Genomic DNA, 24708 nt, shown 5'->3' with positions numbered 1-24708 from the left:
AAATCCTGTTCTATTCAAATCACTTGTGTACCGTGTAAGAAAAAGTGTGCTGTAGTTTGGACACCGTCCCGTCAAATTGAACACAAGAAAATGTTTATTACATCACTGCTGTTATTACTGTATCTGTGTTCACACATTAACACACACAGGGGTCAGCAACTCGAGGCTCTCAAGCCACATGTGGCTCTTCTGCCCCCCTGCTGCAGCTCATTGTAGTCTTTATAAGCCCCCTTTTATGCCTGGTATTAAGATGCGTTTTGGTCAATCGGATCACAAGTGGACGAAAGAGGCACATACCTGTTTACACCTGCTGCTGTAATCTGTCTATTTTATCCACTTTTTACCACTTCTGTCCTGATTTCTTCAGGAAATATCTGAAAAAGCTTACACATATATCCAGACATAAACCCCGTATTTGCTTTTCAGATATTTCATTCGAATAGACTAAATAAGTGTATGCAATGTACATATGAGCGCGACCGGAGATGACAGAAAAAACATACAGAGAGCAGCAGTTTTATTTCTGCTTTGACAGATGTGAGACAGCTCCGAACACTGTATGCGTGTGTTAGAAACGGAATGGTGAGAAAACATTCTGCTTGATACGTTTTTCGTCTTTTAACCAAACTTTTAGGTCTTTAGGCCGTGTTCAGACTTGACTTCTTTTTTGACAAGAAAAAGTTGACAAAGGCGATTTTTTAGTAAAAAAAAAAAGCCTTGCAGCGTTTGGTTACAAATTGCAGCTGAATGCCATGACTTCGGAGGCAGTGTCTGTGCACGAAGGCAGCCCAGAGAAACAGATAGCAGCGTAACGGAAGTCTATTTGAATTATAAACAGAGAGTGTCATGGCTCTGCCTCTATTAGTCATGTTTTTCTTGGTCCTGTGGCAGAGCCATGGCAAAGTCTTTGGTTATGTGTGGAGAGAAACATATTATTGTCCTTTTGACAATAATATGCGTTCTCTCCAGTGTCTCGTCATTGGCCCCGCCCCTCTCGTTTCCTGTATTGTTTCCCGGCCGTGTTTGATTACCCTCACCTGCTCTGTGTCGTTATCCTTCGTTTGTCTTCCCTATTTAATGCCTTCATGTTTCTTTGTCTTGTCCTCTTGGATTACGTTTGTTATGCTTACTCGTGTTGATGGTGTCTTTGGTTTCGTTCCATGTACTCCGTGTTCCTGTTTGCTGTGTATCCCCAGTCCTGTAGTAAGTGTTTAGTCTAGTTTTTGCCAAGTGTTGTTTAGTCCAGTTTAGTGTTTACTGAGTCCTCGTTCTGTTCTTGTATATTGTTTTCTTGTGCCTGTGTTTGACACCCGCGTGGGTTTTTGTTTTGTGTTTTGTTTCTTTGTTAAAATAAAATCTCTGTTAACCCCTTAATCCCCGCTGCCTGCACTTGGGTTCTTCCTCCACGCAATCCCTGACAGAAGAGCCACCACTGAACCCAGCAGGTGGTCATGGACGAACCGGACGAGGTGTTCAGGAGCCGCCAGGCTCACACCTTGTTTGGTTTTCGCCAGAGAGGCACCCCCGTAAAGACCTTCGCCATGGACTTCCTCTCCACTGCGCGCCACTCGGGGTTCAATGTGGCAGAGTTGAAGGTCATCTTCAACGGCTGCCTCGACGAACCCTTTGAGCCTGCAGAGATGCGCAGGTTGAGGCCCCTGGGCTTCGTAGATCAGCTCCAGATCGCGATGGATCGTGAGGAGTCCAGGGGACTGTCCGTGGCAGGGTCTTCTACGGGGCTGGCGACGATCCCGGAGGGCCAGACCCTGCAGCTCGGGGTCGTGGGCCTCTCCGCACCCTCCACCTCATCCGATACAGCCTCTCCACCACCGGCTAGCCTCCGCGGCAGGCGTGGACGGAGGGAGTCGTGGGACTCCCCGTGAAATTGTAGCTGAACGGGGAGCGGAATTGAGCGGAGCGCTCTGGTGCGACTTTGAGCGGTGGAGCGGGGGGCGCGAACACCCACGTGAGCGGGGAGCGGAAATTCTCACCGCTCAGCTCCGCTCACATGCTCTGGTGCTAACTGCCTACAACGTGTACACAATATCCACGTTCTCAAAAGAGAATTAGAATTCTTGTCGAATCAAATTGTTGCACCCGATCTGATATAAATAACACCAAATTTGCTGTTATTGGCACACCTGGTAGAAAATGCCTTCACAAAAAAGAAGACAGAAACAGAAAGACTGAGCGAAGGGAGGCTGCTAAATGCAGTTCAACACTGCAAACGTGGATTCAAAGCTACAGTAGGTAAATCAACATTTCAAATTTAGCTGACAGTTTGTCACGCTGTAACTCCTGTAACAGAACATTTCCCAATGTAATCTATTTTCTTAGTTGAAACCAGTAATCTACAGTATACTTTCCCATGGATGCGACTGCCCCTCAAAGTGTTTGTACACGGTCCTGCTTCCGGTTAGTATAAAAGTGTTTGTGTTCCATTTGAGATGACATTACCCTTCTCAAATTCATAAACTAGATAGTTGAGTACATAGTGCATAAGTGTACAGTGTATATTATGTCATTTAGAACACAACCATAATGCACTGTACACTGTATACCATTCACCAAATGTAATAAAATGATCATTAAAATTTTAAGTAGCTAAACAGATGTATCTGATGTAAATGAAACATACTACAAGTTCTGCTACTGTCTAGACACTAATACTCTCTGTCAGATTACAGTCAGATGTACAGCCATCAGTGTGCCGTACACATCAATGGTTTCAGCCATATTTATATCTCTTCATTGTAACATGTGGTCAGTGATTTTAAATATCAAGTCAACAACCAATTAAAAAACACCACGTGTGTTCAGCAGTAAATAGCGCTGTTCATTGCTTTGATGCAGATGATATGATTCAGTTATTATTTATGCTTAAAAGAGATGTGTTAAATGTTTAATGTGCAACATCTTGAATAGAAACTTAAATAGAACTATTATTCCTACAAATGTTACGAGTTTGATTACTCTCTCTCTCATAACAGACAGCAGTAATGTCGCTGAGGAACTCTTCCTGTCACTTTCAGATGAAGACATGAACACTGGATTTGTATAAAACTTTCAGATTCATGACCTTTCAGTGTACTCTATTTGTTTTGTTACATATAATGGTCTGATGTTCTCATCATCTGTACAGACAGACTCTTTCTCTGTCAGACGCTCAGGAATTTTTCTAGACAGTTGGAGTTGTCTGGGAATGTCCCAGGTGCAGATGTCTGCTCATACACACACTGAGCACTGTTCATGTGTTTACAGCTCACGTGACATGATCAAAACCTACACACACAAACATCACTCACTTTTAATTATAAAATAGGTAAACTCGATAACACTTGTTGTGAAACACGTACAGTCTGATGTTGCGGTTGCCACCCGTCCGCTGTATCCCTACAGTGATGTGCCGTTCAGCTATTGGAAGAGCTGTGGCTATTCTGATCCATTCAATACATAGGATTTTTATTCAATGAAAACAGAGAGTGAGATAATGAGCATTACCAAAGATTATATATTAACATCATGCGCCACTGCCATTACAATGAATGGGAAGAAATGCAACGCTCAATATGGCCGCTCTAGCCAAGAAAGCCCCACCTTCCAGTAGAACGATCCAATCGTCAATGGATAAAGACTGAGGATTCTCTGGGGAGGAGGCGCTTGCCAGCCTGTGCACATGCGCAGTAGCTGAAGCGACCTCAACAAAGGTGATTTGTAGCGCAGTTTTAAGCTTAGCAAACCAAAGTTATGGTGCAGTCTACATCGGGTTGAATTACTGATTGCAAATATTCTGTTTAATTGTGATTTTTCACCATTTAAGGAGATGGGACCGTTGACTTGCTATGACGTCAATAACTGCACAGAGGCGTTGCAAACATGGCCGCCGAGTTGAACATATATCAAGCGTCAACACGCAAACACGTCGTTATGACATCACAAATATGCTAATTAGCATGTGACATCATCAGCACCACAAGTCTCTCAAAATCCTATGGTAAACACTGCAGACCCATAACATCCAGACCAGTGTGTCAGTGTGCTTTACAGTAACACGCTGACACTTTCACTGACCATCTAAAGCCATCAGGACAGTGTTTCTGTAATACATTTCAACATCATTACTGTTTGAGGAATGTTCTGGCAGTACGTGAATCAGTCGATCTCTGTTGTTTGTGAGGACTAGGGTGTTTTTTTAGGAATATGAGGGGTGCAGATGTTTCTCTTTGTTGCTTTATGTTCACGTGCAGATGGCATGTTTGGTGCTGCTTCTCCGTTTCTCTCACTTGTATCAAGTAAAAAAACAGCTTTAAAGGATGTTCTGTTTCATTGATTTAAAACAATTAAATGTTTAACGTGTCTGAAGGTGTTTGATAGTGTCTGATGGACAACACCACACATCAGTCTGATGAGACAGGCCTAGCTAAAGACTGATCTTTACAGCTGACAGAGTCTCTGTTTATATAAAGACACACAGATGACCTGACATGTAATGTTGCATGTATTATCAATTTACAGGACTATATTTCAATACACATACATTTCTCAACACTAACAACAAGAGTTGAGTTTCAAATTCCCAACATTCACAACAGTGTTACATGATACCACAGTAATACATGTTTTATAGAGTATATAGACTACAATCAGAGTAAATGACCATGATGACCCTTTAATACCACAAAACTTAAGGATCTTAAGGGTCAGTTGAGATTCAAAATTGCAATTTATACATGATCTGAAAGCTGAATAAATAAGCTTTCCATCGATGTATGGTTTATAGATATAAGTGTTTGAAACTCTGGAATCTGAGGGTGCAAAAAACAAAATATTGAGAAAATGGCCTTTGAAGTTGTCCATCAGAGGCGCTGTAGCAGGCCGTTGCTAAGAAGAAACAAGTTTGTTTTAAGCTCTCTATTGGCTTACCGCTGTAATGACGTTGTGGAAGTGGAAGAACCTAAAAGCTGAAGTTCTAAACTTTACATAGATACTCATCTCACTACCTCATTCAGCATCGGTCTGGCCCTCTTCAACTACCTCTTCTGACAGGTTAAACAAAGCCTGCTCTCTTTGTCACTTTAAACAGACTAATACGCTCTTTGCACTACCTCACATCTGCACTGTTGTATATTTCACTGGTTTGTATATGGTCACTCTATCTGCCATTACCTATCTTCTTTTTTTATTTTAATATCCCTGCTTGTAATAGTTGTATTTTACATATATATATATACAGTATATATATATATATATATATATATATAATCTGTATTTATCTGTATTTTTTTATTCTGTGTAGTGTTATTTGTATGCACCATAGGTCTGAGAGTAACGCAATTTCAATCCTCTATATGTATGTACTGTACATGTGGAAGAATTGACAATAAAGCAGACTTTGACTTTTGACTTTGATACCAAACTTGAGTGGGTCATTCTCAAAGAGCGGGCAGCAGCTTGTTTGAGGTTTTGCTGCATCCACTCACAAAAATATAGTTTTGACATATTTACGGTAGGAAATGTACAAAATATCTTCATGAAACATGATCTTTACTTTTAGTTTAACATAAAGGAAAAATGGATCATTTTGATCTATACAATGTTGTGTTGGCTATTCCTACAAATATTCTGCTGCATGAGCTTCTTATGACTGGTTTTGTGTTGCAGGATCACAGGGTGTATATGTGTGATAACAGGATACTGACACAGGTCTGTTTTGAAATCTTTCATGAAATCATTAAATTGGAGTGGTGTAGTTGTGTGTCAGTGGTTACTGTGTCTGAGGTGTGGAACATGTCTAACTACAGCTCAATCAATCACTGACATACAGTGGCGTCTGCACTGCAAAAAATGACTTTCTTACTTAGTCTCTTTTTCTTGTTTTCCAGTAAAAATGTCTAAACATTCTTGAATCAAGAAGCATTTTCTTGATGAGCAAACTGACCTAAGAAAATAACTAAATAAGTTTTTAGTCAAAAAATATGAAATTTCAGTGAATTTGTGCTTAAAACAAGCAAAACAAATCTGCCAATGGGGTAAGAAAAATAATCTTGAATTGAGTGACTAAGAAAAAGGTGAACCTTAATTCAAGATTACTTTTCTTACCCCATCAGCAGATTTTTTTTGCTTGTAAGAAAGTTATTTTTGCAGTGTGATCCTGACCTCTCCTCCATGCATTAAAGCAGGGGTCACCAACCCTGCTCCTAGAGATCGACCATCCTGCAGACTGCAGCTCCAACCCTGCTTCAGCACACCTGTCTGTAATTATCAAGCAAACCTGGGGAACCTTGATTAGATAGTTCAGGTGTGTTTGATTGGGGTTAGAGCTGAAATCTTCAGGACGGTCGATCTCCAGGAGCAGGGTTGGTGACCACTGCATTAAAGTGTCTGATGTCTGCTTGACTGGCGCGTTATTGAACCAATCAGATAAGAGAAAACAATGAGTCATCAGGAACCTCATTTGATTGGTCACAAGAAGGTAGCCCCGCCTCCCCACTCACGCTTGCAAACTCAAATGAGTGAGAGAATCGTGCCAAAAGTGTAAGCGCAGCTACAAGCGAGACGGAACCATACACATCGGTTTATTCCTACGCGTAGGCAAGATGTTTGCAACAGATTTATTTGACACACACAAAGACAGGTTCTGCGCGATGAATCCGTTTTGCAGTTCATAACACCATTGTGTTTGCACACCTCTGTTTACAGACTCGCAATGCTTTTGGCCGTATTTCAGCGCAAAAAATGTGTCAAAATTGTAAGCGTGGAAAAAACGGAGGTCAGAAGAATACAGATCATAATTATTTGACGTAACATGAAGTTGCTGTTTCACAACACATGAATTACGCTTACGAAAAACGATACAATGCTGCAAAACTTGTTTTCTTTCGCTTGCAGCTTGATTTACACCTTTACAAAACTTTTTTGCGAATGCAAATTTATTTTATGCTTGCAATGTCACGTACGCTTTTATACGCCAAAAATAAAAAAACACAGGAGTGGGAGGGAATGGGTGTCATTCTTCTGGGATTGGGACAGGACGGGATTTTAATTTTTTTTAAGAGTGGGACGGGAGATGTTTGAAAATCCACAGCCGTGTCACCATCTACCATCCGGTCCCTGACACACATCAACTCTTAAGCCATGTTCACACTGCAAGCCTTAATGCTCAATTCCGATTTTTTGCTCAGATCGGATTTTATTGTTTGCATGTTCACACTATTTTAAAAATGTGGCCAATATCAGATTTCAGTGTGAACTGGTGATGGTTACTGAATCGCATGCGTAAAACAACAATAACACGTAATAGGCAGCACGCTTTCATACAGAATTAAGCAAGGGTCTAGTAGTCAGAGCATGCTCTCCCCTGTGCAGAGCATCCTCTATCTTGGTATGGAACTCAACTCTGTCACCATGACAGAGCGACTGTCCGCAGTACGCGCCCAGTCGGTGTTGAACTGCCTGGATCATTTCACGCAGTCGGCGGTTCCCCTGAAACTATTTCAGAGGCTCCTGGGACACATGGCATCCTCGGCGGCGGTGATACCCCTCGGGTTGATGCACATGAGGCCGCTTCAACACTGGCTCCTGAGTCTAGTTCCTTGGGGAGCGTGGCACACCGGCAGCAGGCAGATGGTGATTACGCCTCGCTGCCGACGCACCCTAACCCCGTGGTCTTCCATGGCTTTCCTTCGGGCAGGGGTACCCCTAGGGCAGGTTACGAGGCATGTCGTGGTGACAACAGACGCCTCCCTGCAGGGTTGGGGTGCAGTGTGCAACGGGCACGCAGTGTCGGGGCTTTGGACGGGCCCCCGCCTGCGCTGGCATATCAATTGCCTAGAGTTGTGGGCTGTGCTACTTGCATTGAAGAGGCTGCAGCCTCTCGTGCAGGGCAAGCACGTGCTGGTCCGGTCGGACAGCACTACTGCAGTAGCGTATATCAATCGTCAGGGTGGCGTTCGCTCTCTGCAGTTAACACGACTTGCCCGACGCCTCCTCCGGTGGAGTCAGCAGGTGACCCGCTCCCTGCGTGCCACGTATATCCCAGGTGACCTGAACCAGACAGCCGACACGCTCTCTCGTCAGTCTACGCCTCGCGGAGGGTGGCGACTCCACCCCCGCGCAGTCCAGCTCATTTGAGTGCAGTTCGGGCAGGCCCAGGTGGACCTGTTTGCCTCCCTCGAAACCACCCATTGCCCGCTTTGGTACTCTCTGACCGAGGGACCCCTCGGCACGGATGCCCTAGCGCACAGCTGGTCGCGGGACAAGCGGAAGTACGCCTTCCCCCCAGTGAGCCTCATTGCACAGACCCTGTGCAAGGTCAGGGAAGAGGAGCATCAAGTTTTACTCGTTGCGCCACACTGGCCCAACCGGACTTGGTTCTCGGAGCTAATGCTCTTGACGACAGCTCCCCCCTGGCCGATTCCCCTGGCGGAGGACCTGCTTTCCCAGGGGAAGGGCACGTTATGGCACCCCAGGCCAGACCTCTGGAACCTCCATGTCTGGCCCCTGGACGGGACGAGGAGATCCTGAGTGGTCTGCCCCCGGCGGTGGTAGCTACCATATCTCAGGCTAGGGTACCTGCCACTAGGCGACTGTACGCCTACAAGTGGCGCCTCTTCTCGACCTGGTGTGCTTCTCGAGGAGAAGACCCACGGAGTTGTGCGATCGGGTCCGTGCTGTCCTTCCTACAAGAGAGACTCGAGACTAACCTCTCCCCCTCCACACTGAAAGTGTATGTAGCCGCCATTGCTGCTCATCACAACTCAGTTGCTGGAAAGTCTCTAGGGCAGCACGACCTGGTCATTAGATTCCTAAGGGGTGCGAGGAGGCTTAACCCGCCTCGTCCGCACTCCATACCCTCTTGGGACCTGTATGTAGCCCTGTCAGGACTCACCAGGCCCCCCTTCGAGCCCCTAGGGGATGCCTCTCTTCCTCATCTTACGATGAAGACGGTTCTCCTTTTGGCGCTCACCTCCATCAAGAGGGTAGGGGATCTACAGGCTTTCTCCGTGTCCCCTGACTGCCTAGAATTTGGACGCAGAAAAAATTCCCACGTTATCCTGAGACCTCGGCCCGGCTACGTGCCCAAGGTTCCCACCGCTCCCTTTCGGGACCAGGTGGTGAACTTACAGGCGCTCCCCACTGGGGAGGAAGACCCAACCCCGTCCGTGTTGTGTCCAGTACGCGCGCTGCGCCTCTACTTAGACCGCACACAGAGTTTCAGGAGCTCGGATCAGCTTTTTGTCTGTTTCGGAGGTCAGCAACAGGGGAGAGCTGTCTCCAAGCAGAGGTTGGCCCACTGGATTGTGGACGCTGTCAAGACAGCTTACCAATCCCTAAATCGCCGTGCCCCCTAGGAGTGAGGGCCCACTCCACCCGGGGTGTTGCCTCCTCTTGGGCCTTGGCATGGGGGGCCTCTCTCGCAGACATTTGCAGAGCTGCGGGTTGGGCTACACCCAACACCTTCGCGAGGTTTTACAACCTCCGCGTAGAGCCGGTGTCAGCCCGCGTCCTGCATGGTCACATGTAGGACCGGCAACTGGTAGGGTGTACGCCTGTTCGTTTTTTTCCCCCTCTCTCGAGTGGGTCAGTATACCGATTCAGCCTCCATTCTTTCCCCACTGGGCGAAGAACAGGCACTCCATCCATCACTAAGCAAGCACCCCCTGGGGCGGGCTGGGCAGAGCAGCCCTGCCCCTTAGGCTGGGTTCACCTGAGTTATTCGCAGCATAGCTCTAACCGGACCTAGTGCTACCAGACGTTGCAACTCCCCAGCAGGGCGGTTCCGTCTGATGTATCCTCATGCTGGTTCCCACCTTGGTAACCCATGACCTCCCCGGGTGGACCTCCACCTCGCGGTTTTCTCTTCAGCCGCACTTCTTCCCATGAGTTCTTCCCCATCGGTGAGACCATGTTGGTATCTCCACTATTCTCCTCCCTGCGGTAGGACGTGGTCTCTGTACCGCATCCCCCACTTGAGGAAGTAGCGCTTACCCAGTGCCTTACGGTTCCGGGCGGCTTCTCGCTGTTAGAGAAACAAGGCCGCCGCCTGTGAGGCCGAAGGTAGGGGCCTTCCCATCTTTCAAGAAAGCTCTGGGACCCCCTACCTACCCACTGGTAGGTTACAATTTTGCGGTAGCGTTCACGGCTGACACGCCCAGGCCAGTCACCGTCGCTTCGTTGAGATTGTGACAGGGCACCGTGTTATGGGGTTTTCCATTGGAACCCCATCGACACAACGTCGAGAGACCGACAGAAAGGGAACGTCTCGGTTACGTTTGTAACCTCGGTTCCCTGATGGAGGGAACGAGACGTTGTGTCCTCTTGCCACAACACGTGCTGTCCTCTGCAGCAGTCGTGAGAGGTCTCAGGCTCCTCAGAACTAAGGTGAATGAATGATGCACGCCATCTCCCTTTTATACCCGGATGTCCGGGGTGGAGTCCGGCATGCAAATTTCATTTGCCAATTTTCATTGGCCTTTTCTAAGCAGTCGGAAACGATTGGTTCTCAGGGACGAACCCCATCTGTCGGTTCGACACAACGTCTCGTTCCCTCCATCAGGGAACCGAGGTTACAAACGTAACCGAGACGTTTTCCTGCATAAAGAAATTGGAGGCGACCGCCTCAATCAAATTTCGTGCCGCCTTAGACTCTCGTCAAAAATATGTTGAGTGTCTTCACAAAAAACACTGCGTGCATTATTAAACAGATTGTCATTTGTAACTGCAGTTACGCCACAATGGAGGCGCTGTTTCATTACCAGCAGTGAGACGCTGAAGAGTTCAGTAAAAGAGCTATATTAGGAGCTGTATTAGCTGTGTTTCACGGCTGTTCAGGAGTTTTACTTATTTAGTTAGACTGGTTACTTAAGGGTGAAAAAGTCTTATAAAAAAGGCTTATATTAAAATTTTCAACTTTTCTGTTTGATTGAATAAATTTAATGCTTTATATAACTTATTAGTTTTCAGTTCATCAAATTTTTTTAGAACTTTAATATAAGTGTTTTGTTAAAGCGGCAGTCCGTACGTTTTTTGGAGTAAAAATGAGCTAAAACCAATTGTTGAGCAAGTACATGAAAGAACGGTGTTTAAAACTGTGTCACTACCCTTGCTGGATTCACCACGGAAAGCTTGTAATAATGGTTTGTAATTTGCCCTGTCGGGTCGACTTTTCCGGAGATCCTTATATGGTGTCTTTCATCTGTGCGTCATTTCGTCACATTCGTACAGAACGAAGAGGATCCGGCTGCTAACCAGTGCGTGGATACAGCGAGGGACAGGCGATTTGTAGCTTGTACTCACAACTGTTGGGTAGGATTTCATGCAACGTTTAGTATTATTTATGGCTGCGTTAGTACTTTTACGTTTAAACGCCAAGCAGTGTTGACATATGGGGATTCATCATTTGTGAAAAACAAGAAAGAACGAACTGAAGACGGTTTACAAAGAAACAGGGAATGTGATCGGACTCTTAATATTGGCAAGGCATTTCAAAGGTGGCGGGAACTCCGTGATCTGAAACGATTGTAAACGGATGCAGACATCACTTTATTTCTTCTGAACAGGTAAGACACATTTTTTGTATTTCAACAGATAACACAAAAACCGTAGCGCACTTGTTGTGTTAATATAGACGGGTACAGTTTCATCGGTTGTTCTTTCTCTCTTTATGTTCATTATGATAAATGTAATTTAAGACCTACTCCCCCGGGATTAGTATTATCTGGGGACCTCGTGTGATTTAGAAATGCCCTCCCCACATCTGTATTTCATTAGCACGGACAAGTGAAGCCTGTGATTTTACTCAAATTTATGGACTTATATCACGGATATGATGGCAAGGCTTTGCATATAGTATATATAGTTGTATGATGTACAATGATTTATGACCGTGCCTGTCAGCATTTGAGACCCGCGTTCGGGGATCTTCTGTCCGCTTCGCGTTACGGGAGTTTCCATGAGAAATAACAAAATGACCCAGCACCCGAAATAATATCAAAACACTTCAACACAGCCTCCATTTGCGCTATTTGTCACTGTTTATGTTCGTATTTGTTTCGTGTTATATCATCTGCCATGTTATCTGTGTTTATTATGCGCTACTGATGTACAGTGAAGATTCTCACCGCTGCACTGTCACAGGCCACGACTCAAAACATCAGACTCATCCGCGCAGTTGAGCAGTGCCGAATCACAACTCATGCAAAGAAATATCTCCGCACATCACCTGCAGTAGCAATTACAAACTGAGATGGCGACAAAGAGGCCAATCCTACGGACTGCCGCTTTAAGACACTTATCCCATGTTTTTCATTTGGGAATTCATTATTATATATTTTTTAATTAGTCAGTATCTGTGTTGTTTATTAAACTTAGTTTTCCCCTTTCACTTTGACTGGGGGTGAAAAGTTGTGTGCTTTGAGGAGGAAGAAAAATAAGGGTTGCAGTAAAGTAAAATGGTGCATAGTTGGGGCCCCCATACATGGATTTGCCTAGGGCCCCCAAATCACTAAATCCGCCCCTGTTTAGGACCACATATGGAAGTGGCTCAGATCAGATTAAAAAAGATCGGATTCCATCTGGTTTGTCATTCACACTGTCATGCAGTAAACAGATCTGGGTCGCATATGGGCAAAAAAATCGGATTTTGGTGGCAGTGTGAACGTGGCTTTATACTGTATGAGTCCAGGCCTACAGCGACAGAGACTGACAGCACAACTCTGCATTCACACTACAAACACATCTGTGAGTATCAGTCTTGCATAAAACACACTTTGATCACCAGGAAGAAATTTGTTGAAGTTAGAAATACTGCAGATGCAATAAGATTTTAATCAAGCGAGATTTAGAGCATGTTTACACAACAACAATCTTTTGCATAAAGTCAGAACAATTTTGGTTCACACAGATGCATACGTGATAATGCACACCAGGACAGACTGAACACATACAGTAATGCACATGAACCTGTTCTTTTTCAAAGGTTTCAAAGCTCTGCTCTAAACTGTGAGCATCACGCATATCATCTGCATCTTAAAGGAGCAGTTCACCTTCAAAATGAACATTCTGTCACTCTTGTCATTTCAAACCTGTGTCTTTCTTTCTTCCGCAAGAAAAAATCAGAAAAAAACACAAAATATCTTCTTTTTCATGGGGGGCTGTGCTGTTCTGTTACCAACATTTTTCAAAATATCTTCTTTTGTGTTCTGCAGAAGAAACTCATACAGTTTTGAAGGTGAACTACTCCTTTAAATTCATGCAGACAGAGACAGACAAACACAAGAGAAACGTTTGGCATGTCTAAACGGAAAGCTTCGTCTATCTGATGTGTTTCTGCCTGTAGTTTGAGGGCAGATGATGAACTGAACATTTTTAGCAGAGCTCCAGAGGGCTTGTGGGTGGAGAAGCAGTAATATATCATCACATAGCAGACATCTGCCCATTAGCCTAAACTGAATGATTGTATGACAGAAATATAAGTCTATTAAAATTCCTCTTCCTATATTTGATCCTGAAAATCTTCTGTCTTACTTTCAGTTTGCAGAATAAACGCATGCTAGAGAATTGTAGCAAAACAAAATCTGTGAATCAGGGCTAGATTGTTTGGCTCTTAGTGAGTAATGACTGTGATAATCCTAAAGCGACTCTCAGAAACCCAATGATTCAGCGACTATAATGCTGTTTCCTCATGGAGTGAGAACACACATGTGCACATGCTTGTAGAAGTTAAAATCACATAAACAGCCGAGGTAAGATGGACGTTCATGTGGTCAGACACTCATATGACTTTGGCAAGAGATCTCTGTGGTTCAGTCATATTCAAGGTTTGTGAAATCTCCGTAAATGTTTAGCGGTGCAGAAACCTCACAACTGTACAAACATGATCACTGGAGAACTGACCCCAAATGAAACTGAGCTCACAGCTGAAATACCACAGCGGGATGTTAACAGACATTACCTCGTATGACCAGACGCACTGAGTCCCTCCAAAACGCCTGACGCAGCGTCCGATCTCCACATCTTCATGTGTGGTGTACATCTCTCTGAGACACACACCGATGTGTGGCACCATCCTGCGGAGAACTTCACGACTGAAGATCATCCCCGGACCACCCATACAGAAGTTCTCTCCGGGCTCCAGGGCCAGTTTACCCAGTTCCTCTGTGGTACCCAAACCCGTCTGACCCAGATAGAGCGCTTTACTGCTGTTCAGAGAGCGCAGGAATGACTCCAGCTTCTCACCTACACAGAAACAAAACTGAGTTAAAGGAGTCATCAGATGAAAATCCAATTTTTTCTGTGTTTAAGTGCTATAATCGGGTCCCCGGTGCATCTAGCAGCCCAGAACACATGAAAAACAAGATCCCTGATTCCCTGTAAGCATGTGAGAAATCGAGCCGTTCAGATTTCACTCCTGATGTGACGTAGACACAGGATCTTATTATAATATTACCGCCCCTTAATCTACACAATTCCACGCTGCCGCCATTGTTGTTTTCACAAGCGAGTCCTAACCTCGCAAGAGACAGGAGTGGATTTATTTTATTTTTAGTGGAAATCCCTCAGAAACCATAAGTAAAAACCTGCTTGTTTGTGCGAATCACTTCAAGCCGGAGTGCTTTATCAACCTGGGACAGTACAAGCAATTCAATTCAATTTATTTATATAGCGCTTTTCACAATGTGCATTGTTCCAAAGCAGCTTTACAGGAGCAAATAAGGAAAACAGAAAAACACAGAAAGGTAAAACACAGCACAGTGCATGGTGTTTATAGATCAAGCAAGATCATTCTATAATAAATAATATCTAATAAATAAATAAATGTAGTCTCCCGATGAGCAAGCCAACACTGCCCTGCTGTGGCGAGGAACCCAAACTCCAATGATGAATAAAAGGAGAAAAAAACCTCGGGAGAAACCAGGCTCAGCCGGGAGGGCCAGATCTCCTCTGACGTGTCAGCTGCACTCAGTGACCCCGACCAAAAGCCACCGAGCAAACGTCCATGAAGAACAGGGAGAGCCCACCAGCCGCGACCCAGGAAGCCCCACCTGCCGAAACCGTGCAGGTCCAACCAGGTCCCATTCCGCGATCATCAACAGACAACAGAGGAACAACCAGGGGAAAATAGTAATGGCATAATTAACTTTATTCCTCCGTTGTCCGACATCGACCACAAAACAAGACCAACCAGACCCACACAGTCCCAACAAATGAAACCCCCCAAACCACAACTGACAAGCCCCCCCACTCCCCACAAACACCCACCCAGCAACCTCCAATCAAAGTCACTGAGTGCAGCGATAACTTCAAACTGCTGTCATGTGATGTAAATTTAGCATTAATGTGACAAGTAGTCCTTCTTTGCTCTTGGTTGGGGATGAAATTGCCTGAGCTGGGCTGGTCAGATGGTCGCTTTTCTCTTGGGTGGTGATGGAATTGCCTGAGATGGAGCTGGGATGGTCAGTCAGTCCGCAGGAGGATGGCACGGGATTTTCAGATGTAGCTGGCGTAATCTCTAGTTGGGGATGGGCATATGATGTTCATCTGGGCCTGGCGGAATCTCTCCCTACCTCGGGATGGGCATCCCGAGGCGAGGGCAGAAAGAGAATAATTAGCGTAGCTTCTGTTCATTAACTATGCATTAAGTGAAAGCTTGGCTAAAAAGATGTGTCTTTAATCTAGATTTAAATTGAGAGAGTGTGTCTGACCCTGGAATAGTATCGGGAAGGCTATTCCAGAGTTTAGGTGCTACGTATGAGAAAGCTCCGCCCCCTTTGGTGGATTTAGTTATTCTAGGTGTTATCAAAAGTCTGGAGTTTTGAGATCTTAGAGAGCGTGATGGGTTGTAGTGTGGTAGAAGCTCTGTTATGTAGGTAGGGGCTAAACCGTTTAAGGCTTTATAAGTGATTAAAAGAACTTTAAAGTCAATACGATACTTAATGGGTAACCAGTGAAGGGTTGATAACATTGGGGTTATGTGATCGTATTTTCTGGACCTGGTTAGAACTCTGGCAGCTGCATTCTGAACTAACTGTAGTTTGTTTATTGATGTTGCAGGACAACCACTAAGTAGTGCATTACAGTAGTCAAGTCTTGAGGTCACAAATGCATGAATAAGCTTCTCTGCGTCAGCAACACATAGAATATTTCATCATTTGGAAACATTTCTAAGGTGGAAGAAGGATGTTTTTGTGACATTTGAGATGTGATTTTTAAATGACAGGTTGCTGTCTAATATAACGCCGAGGTCTTTAACTGTATTTGTTGGAGTAACAGTGCAGCCTTCAACTTGCAGGTTATAATCTAAGATATTCTGTTTACGTGTTTTTGGTGCGATAAGTAATATTTATGTTTTATTAGAATTTAAAAGAAGGAAATTAGTAGTCATGCAATGTTTTATATCTTCGATGCACTCTGCCAATTTGGATAGCTGGAAGGAATCATCTGGTCTTGATGAGATATATAGCCGAGTATCATCTGCATAACAGTGGAAGCTAATTCCATGTTTTCTAATAATGTTGCCAAGGGGCAAGCATGTATATGGAGAATAGCAAGGGTCCTAAAACCGATCCCTGAGATAATCCATAATTTACTTGCGTTAGATTTGACGATTCCCCATTTAAATGGACAAATTGATGTCTGTCTGATAAGTAAGATCTGAACCATTGTAGTGCCTGTCCCTGAATACCGGTATAATTGTGTAAGCGATCTAGAAGTATTTTATGGTCTACAGTATCGAACGCAGCACTAAGGTCAAGCAGGACTAGGAGTGAGATGTTACCTTTATCTGATGCTATAAGCAGGTCGTTTGTAATTTTAATGAGCTCAGTTTCAGTGCTATGATGCGGTCTAAAGCCTGACTGGAATTTTTTGTGTATGTCATTATTTTGTAAGAAAGAGCACAACTGAGTGGACACTATTTTTTCTAGTATTTTAGACAGGTAAGGGAGATTTGAAATCGGTCTATAGTTTCCTAGTTCATTGGGGTCCAAGTATGGTTTAATTAACGTCCAGCTTAAAGGGTCCTGGGACATGGCCTAGATGAATTGACGAGTTGATAATGTTATAAATGGGCTCAATTGCAACGGGTAATAACTCTTTTAATAATTTAGTTGGAATGGGGTCTAATAAGCATGTTGTAGGTTTGGATGTTGCAATAAGTTTAATTAAATCTTCCTGTTTTATAGGTGAAAAACTAAACTAATTCATAGGACAGACTTGGAGGTTGGGTTTTTACTATGTTGTTTCGTTTGTTTTCGATTTTCTCTGTAAAAAAGTTCATGAAAATATTTCATGAATTCATTGCTACCAAGGTGCAGCGGAATACCCAGGTCAGGTGATGTCTGTTTATTTGTTAGATTAGCAACTGTACTAAATAAAAACCTTGGATTGTATTTGTTAGTTTCTATGAGGTTACGGAGGTGCTCTGCCTTTGCTGCTTTTAGTGCCTTTTTATAACAGTTTGCTCTCTCTTTCCACGCAATTTTAAAGACCTCTAATTGGGTTTGTTTCCATTTGCGCTCCAGTTTACATGTTTCTCTTTTAAGGGTGCGAGTGGTGCTATTGTTTTCATTCATTCTCTATAAATTAAAGGTATATTAATAAATGCTGCAAATGCTACTGTACAATACATTCTTTATAAATAATATATGAAAATGTTATTGTTATTATACAATGAGAATGAGATTTTTTACATTTACACATTTTTAAATGGTCTTAAAAAGTCTTAGTAAATATCTATTATATTACATTTTTATTATATTCACCAAAATAATCTATTAAAACCTCTTCTGGATACAACCACATAAATAAAAAAATACACTTTAAGATTTAATACAACCAACAGCAAACTTTTTTGAGAAACAAGAATGATCTACATAAGCAAGAGATTTCCTATTTTTCTCTAATATTTGTTTTTCTACTTTTTATAGCATTGTAATGTTGTTTTCGTGAGCTCAGTGTTCCAAGGTGTGTGTGTGTGTGTGCGTGCGTGTGCGTGCGTGCGTGCGTGTTTCCAAAAACGTCTTTTTTATTCATGACAATGAGTAAATTTCCAAAGCCCTGCTATCAGCTCGGTTTTCTCTTCATATTCACCCTGTATGTAGACGTCATCATCAGCTCTCATGAACCACTCGTACTGATGCAGGTAATGGTCGTGCATGTACTTCAGCATCATGAAAGACTTCTTCTGTGGCGGATATGAATCATCCACGCCTGACAGTGAGATGACGGGCACCGGAGAGGGCAGCACCACCTTCTCGGAGCCCTCGCTGGAGAAGAACTCCACCCTGCCCGGTGTGCTGGAGCTCCAGGTCCGGTGGGCGGCCACGACTCTGGAGGTCAGATACTTCTGAGCCGTCATGACCCCCACATACAGAAAGTTTTGAGCCGGAGGTGCACGTGCGTTTAGCTCCTCTTCACCTTCATCGCCGTCCCGCTGCTGTCTGACGTCACTAAATGAAACTTTACTCCTGACTTTACTGTAGTACGGACACGCTGAGGAGGATCTTCTGTTCCTCGCGCTCATCTCCACGACTCTGGGCACGAGCAGCCACGACGCGGTCGTGAAGCCCAAAAGCACCCCCACGATCACGCTGAGCCACGGTCTTCTGGACCTGAGGGCCATCATCATACAGCTGATCTCGCATGCACGGTCTCCTCGAGCGGTCGTGATTATCTCACATCTGCAAAGTGCGATCGTGTGCGCGCCGCGCGACCCGACGGTGGCCGTTGTCCCGTTAAGCGCGAGGTAAACATCTCTCGCTGGTATTGATCGCGATCTTTATCCGATCCGAGTGTATGTGAAGCGGTTCTCTGGTCGATGAAAGAAAGCTGTTTTGAGTTCCTTCGGCAGGTCTCGCGTACAGTCCACGGTAGGGACAATATGGAGGAAGCGTTTGAGAAGTTGGCGCATCGTTTCCACGGCTCACTGTGCCAGTATACTCCGTTCACAACACACTCGCCATTTTCCTCACAGTCTGACGCGAGGAAATGGAACTTTTCTTTTCTCCGCTCCTCTCTGGACTGGACTTTCTTCTGCTGCTGCTGCTTTCACGTGCCGATGTGACGGGACAGACGCGTCAGCAGCGGGGCGGAGCCAAGCGGTCTACGCTTTCTCTTCAGTGGACGTGATGGATATGAATGGTCAGTGCACACATGAAAAAAATCTGTCTTATGTATTCTAATGTTTACCTTATTATAAACCTTACCGTATACAGCAGTATTTACTACAGTTTATCCATTCACTATATTGCTATAAATAGTTCACCAATGATTTGAGTAGTGTTACTGTTATAGTCAAGACCACAGTCCTAAACCGAGACCAAGATTTTGAGGTGTTGAGACCAAGGCGGCAGTGTGAGACTGAGTCAAGACCAGACCAGCATTCCTCTAATTCATCTGCAAGATCCACATAACTCTATAACCCTTTACGTCATAATAAAATAATAAAATGTAATTGCAGTTTTATGTCTAATTCTCCTTTGGTTTCTTTAAACAAACAAATACAAACACTAAAGAGCTAGATTTGAGTGACAAACATTGCCTCTTGAAAGAGATTACACCTATTATATGAGTACAGCAGTTTTACTGAAATCACTGATCAGGGTTAATACAACTACATTAAAAACATTCACCTATAATATAATATCATTTATTTGATGACTTGTTAAAGTTTCATGACATTAAATAAGAGCACTCAGCGTGATGTTGAAGAAGAAAGTTCAGAAACAGCAGTTCAGTGGTTTTCTCAGTGGATTCATGCACAGTAACCTACAGTACACACCGACAGATGAAGCATTCATACATCTGCTGCTCATGAACGTGAAGTCAACATAACTTTTCATAGAAATCCCACAGACCAAGAGAAAATCTGACAAACACTCATTCAGTGTAGAGATGTGTGAGAAACATTCAGAAACATATTTTTATGTATTTTTGAAATACAGTTTAAAAAAACTTACAATTACAGAAAAAGACGACAGATTTACACGAAAACCATGTAATTTTATACGGAAAAAAACATTACTTTACGGTTTATTTCTGGCGCCCCCACTGCGAATATAAAAATGCTTTTAGACAGGAAAATAGTATGTTCTCATATGTAAATTTCATCAGTTTTTTTTCATTCCCGTCAGTCTTTAGATTGTGTTAACACAATTGGCACAGTAATAATGATCACAATCACACAAACCAATAAAATGACGGATGATAATATTTTACAAATCTTCTTTCTTCTCAGTTCAGCTTCTTTCTTCTTGAGCAGTGAATCGTAGCCGGGGGTGTAGAGATCTTCCAGCCAGAAGTTTAGCTCTCTTGGGTCTTCCTGAAAGATCAGAAAACCAGATTGACCAGACTTCAGTTTCATACGAATAGAAATGTTTTTGTTTTGAAATGTTTTAACTACTACATTGTTCAGGGTTAGTTATAGAAAATCATGCAACTTTCTGCTGAGGGTTTCTTCTAAACTCCTACAGTACCTTCTGTGATGAATTTAGAGTCATACCTTAGGTGTGTGCTATCTTTTCTAGGGTTGTGCAAACCGTATACTTTTTAAGAATTGCCAGATTGAAATTTGAAAATGAAATATTGATTTGAACCAATTATGTAATTTGATTTGTGAAATATACTGACCATCATTGTTTTAACACTGACTTTACTCATTCATTTTAGAAATTCATGGACATTATTAGAAACAAATCTTCATCCCCTGCACCTGTGATTCGTGTTTCTATCAATATCTGATATTGGGTTTATATTTGTAATATCATTTAACTCTGAAGATTTCTGTTGGTAAGTAGCCTGTAGTTGACAGCGCTGAGATGAGATGATGTGTATGTGTGTGTGGGGGGCAGTTACGGTCTGTGGCCAATAACATCACAGTATTGAAACAAAGCACTAGAACTCTTCTGAATGATGATCATAACTGTTTGTTTTTATTTTACAGGTATGTTATACTTTAAAAACAAACCATATTTACCTGAACCAGAATGTATTAAAAACACGTAAAGCGTCATTAGTGGTGTATGTCCAGTTAAAAGTGACTATTGAGTGCACAGCAAAATCGCCAGTGTTAAAAAAGGATAAATGAACACTCAAAGTGTATATATAATGCACACGATCGAAGTGTGGATTACATATACACTGTGAGAGTTCATTTGACCTTTTTTAACACTGGCGATTTTGCTGTGTGTTATACAAGATCTTTGTATTAGAGATTTATTATGGTGTCAGTCAGATATGGTTTCACACTAAAATATGTGCAGTGATCTTATATGTTTCAATTCTTGATGGATTGATATGTTTTATATTGATGTATTTGTGGAAATGTAAAATGGGGATCGACAGCCACACAGCAAAATCCCCAGTGTTAAATCAACACTGCTCAGAGTACATATGGTCCCACTCAACTGGGTGTTAAAGTAACACTGATGTTGAAGATAATGAGGTAATTACACTGGTAGCCTGTGGCGTGTGGACAGTGATCCAGACATGTAGCGCAATAGCGGGTGACCCGAATTTGAATCTCACCTAGTGGTCCTTTTTCCTGTTCCTCCTGCCCTCTCTCCTTCCCATCGCTTCTGTCTCAACTGTCCTATCCCCCCAAACCACACTCCCATCCCCCACCCCCCACGCAAAGTTGACGTCAGGCGGATTGCTAATTGTGCTGTTCTTTGTTTTGTTTTTACACACACACACACACACACACACACACACACACACACACACACACACACACACACACACACACACACACACACACACACACACACACACACAAAGACAGCAGTTTTGGTGTGTATTATTGTTTAATACCTTCATGTAGTCTCCCAGCTGTCCGTGTGCAATGTGTCTGTCATATTCCTGAATGGTCCAGGATGGTTTGGATTTGTTGTTCTCCTCTGTGTTGTTGATGATGCTGATGTGGGCATATAGAGGATTGTGTTTGATGTTGGGTTTCAGAGTTTGTGGAGTGATGTGTTTTTCTAGATCTCTGTCTCTGAACACACCACCGCCATCTGCTGACGGCTTATCATCGTGACTTCTCTCTCCTACCTACACAACACAGAGACACTGAACTGACATGTACACACAAGGACAGACTACAGAAGCATTATGTATTATGGCTTTTATCGTGTATCTGTATTATGTAAGGAATAATCCATTTTAGCTAGCTGTGCATTAAACAATCAGAATCAAGTATTCAGACAGACCATGATATAAAACCTTTTACAGCACTTTAATGCTCAGGTCCAGTCAGTTTAATCAGCGTTTTAGAAATGGAGAAGCCATTTGTACACCCTTACTGCTTCTACAGGAATGAAGAGGATAAGTAGTGTATGCCATTGATTCATTGATCATCAGCAGCAGATGTCCATCATTCTACAGCGAGGAAGAGTGTTAAAAACATTGAAAACACTGTCTTGTCTGGAGTGGACGACACAGCAAAATCAGATTGTGTTGAGCTCAGAGAAATGGTCAAAAGCCCAAGAGCTGCTGTACATGTCAGACTCTACAAGCCTCAGTTAGATGTTAAATATTAAAGTTCAGGACTGTAGAATTAGAAAAAGCTTTAACAAGTGTGACTCTTATAGTTTTTATGGTGTTGTAATTTACAGTACTTACAAGGCACGCTTGCAAATAACTAAACTGCACTTTTGTGTACTAGTCTCATGCTTACCTTATATTCTTTCTTTTCTATTTCCTGTGTTGTGTACATACTGTGTGTTTAAGACAATAGAGCTCCTGTAACCAGAACAAACTCCTTGTGTGCATAAGCACCCTTGGCGAATAAAGCTTCAGATTCTGACTTGTTTGGACAGGTTTGCCAGGAGAATGCCTCTTTCTCTAAAAACAACATTGCACACGACTTAGGTTTGCATCTGAAAAAAACAAAAAACAATCTGTCTTTTGGACAGACAAGACAAAGTGTAGATGTTTTTGGCCATAATGTACAGAAAAAGAAATAAATGAAGATGTTGCAGAGATACTGATAAATTCATACAGAAAACCACAAGTTCTTGTGGCTAAACCCGCTTCCACAAGCTACTGAATCATTGGGTGTACTCAGAGATGGACAGTATTTGAATTACATGTATTTGAAATACATATTTAATTACATTTTAATATTTAATTACATATTTAATTTGACCTTTCAATAACGTTTTGAACTCAACAGTTTGTGGCACAGCAAATGCAAGCAGAACACAAATAAAAAAATATATTATTAAAACTTATTTTATAAAACAGTAAAGAACCCTCAGGATTTTCGATTGGTTCTAGATTATGGTGATCTTTCATTCCATTAAAGGGATACTTCACCCAATAATGAAAATTCTGTCATCATTTCCTCACCCTCAGATTGTTCCAAACCTGTATACATTGTCTTTGTTCTGCTGAACAAACAGGAAGATATTTGGAAGAATGTCGGATCTCATTCCCCTTTACTGCCATAGTAAAGAAAGTAAATATAGAGTCTATAAAACATACTGTGTAGTTTGCTTTTAACGCTATACACTCTAAAAACAGTTGTTAAAAACAAGACATTTTGTGTTCATTTAAGGACAACACATTAACGTTGTTCCTGTAAATTAGCAATAATGAACGGACGATCATAGTGCATCTGGATGAGCGTCAAAGCGCAGGTAACCCACCCGCTAGCTGAATTATAAGTTTTGATTGGTTTTTCAACCGAGTCAGACCTGTCTGTTATTAAGTGCATTTGACGTATTCCGAGGCTGCGCACGCAGACCGATCGGCGTATGACATTAACGTGTTGCGAGAGTTTTTCAAAAGCAACTTTTACCAATCACTCTCACGGTACTTTGATTTACTGTAAGTAAAGAAAGTCAAGAAACTGCTTTTGTGCTCAAAGTGCTTTAAGGTAAAGTATCTAGTAAAATATCAGATATCATTCACTGAAAGTCATAGGACAAAAGGTTAGCGCAAATAGCTAGAATTGATGTGCTAGCTAAAGAGTGACTTGTGTTGTCTAGTTATGCCGGATCACAGTTATATCAGCAGGCAGGTGGCTCAAGTAATAAAAAGTAACATTCTGATTAATTGCGGGTGGGTGAGATAAAACAATATATTAAAATGACGTGAAGACCTGTAAAGTCACAGACAATCTGTTGAAATGATTACTTTATGCCACCTGCTTATAGAAAACAAATGCCATCAGAAAAGGACTTGAAAGCTGAGAACATATTTCTTGTGTTCTTAACAGTTTACATTAAAAAAATGCATTCGTTTTTCAGATGTAGAGCTACACCTGTATCGACAGCACTGTATCTGACATGAGCCAGAGAAACTGTGCCATGTTCCGTCATGATAACAGACATGACTTACCTGTGAATACATGCGGTTGTGCCATTGTCTCTGTCGAGAGAGCGCAGCACCGATCTGAAACATCCCGTGTGTAACTGGCAGCATTCCCACATCCAGCTGCAGGAATTTCTCTGGATGATTGTTGTTCGGCAGGACTGTTATGTCCATGTTGTAAGTGTTGTGAGCCTGGTGTGAGTGTGATCTCAGCGTGAGAGTTGATTTATTCATGAAGACACAGCTCACTGTAACTCTATCTGAACCTGCTCATGACACACCTACTGACTTGACTACTGACTGAATAAACAGACATTGAATTTCAGCACGGGATTTAAACCAGCTTTAATAATGTGAGACAGTCCCACACATCTCAGATCAAATAATGAAATACAG

General features: G+C 42.9%; 2 protein-coding genes across 2 annotated transcripts in view; both read right to left on the bottom strand.

Moving 5' to 3' along the window:
* chsy3 (chondroitin sulfate synthase 3) overlaps window positions 1-19154 on the bottom strand; it is a 34912-nt gene extending 15758 nt beyond the window's left edge. Inside the window, exons 1-2 of the mRNA XM_057320399.1 lie at window positions 18088-19154; window positions 13952-14235 (exon numbers count right to left, since the gene is read on the bottom strand). Coding sequence (XP_057176382.1) covers window positions 13952-14235; window positions 18088-18625 — 822 coding nt within the window. The 5' untranslated portion in view covers window positions 18626-19154. The remainder of the gene's footprint in view (window positions 1-13951; window positions 14236-18087) is intronic.
* Window positions 19155-19662: 508 nt separating this feature from the next.
* On the bottom strand, window positions 19663-24582 carry LOC130545709 (major intrinsically disordered NOTCH2-binding receptor 1-like). The gene is made up of 3 exons (XM_057320406.1): window positions 24340-24582; window positions 21808-22047; window positions 19663-20317 (listed from the first exon to the last, which is right to left on the bottom strand). The coding sequence occupies exons 1-3, from the start codon at window positions 24544-24546 to the stop codon at window positions 20126-20128; spliced, it is 639 nt and encodes a 212-aa protein (XP_057176389.1). The 5' UTR covers window positions 24547-24582; the 3' UTR covers window positions 19663-20125.
* Window positions 24583-24708: the final 126 nt, after the last annotated feature.

Source organism: Triplophysa rosa, linkage group LG22 (genome assembly GCF_024868665.1).
Source record: "Triplophysa rosa linkage group LG22, Trosa_1v2, whole genome shotgun sequence".
In the NCBI taxonomy this organism is placed as follows: domain Eukaryota; kingdom Metazoa; phylum Chordata; class Actinopteri; order Cypriniformes; family Nemacheilidae; genus Triplophysa; species Triplophysa rosa.
The sequence above is the reverse complement of the archived record's forward strand: the minus strand, read 5'-3'. Positions and strand labels throughout refer to the sequence as shown.

Bases quoted from the DNA above. Each gene is read 5' to 3' on its own strand.
- LOC130545709 (XM_057320406.1), bottom strand. From the start codon at position 24,546: ATGAATAAATCAACTCTCACGCTGAGATCACACTCACACCAGGCTCAC. The intron at 22,048-24,339 runs GTAAGTCATGTC...TGTGTTGTGTAG, and splicing joins ACAACCGCATGTATTCACAG to GTAGGAGAGAGAAGTCACGA. The intron at 20,318-21,807 runs GTATTAAACAAT...CTGATCTTTCAG, and splicing joins AGCTGGGAGACTACATGAAG to GAAGACCCAAGAGAGCTAAA.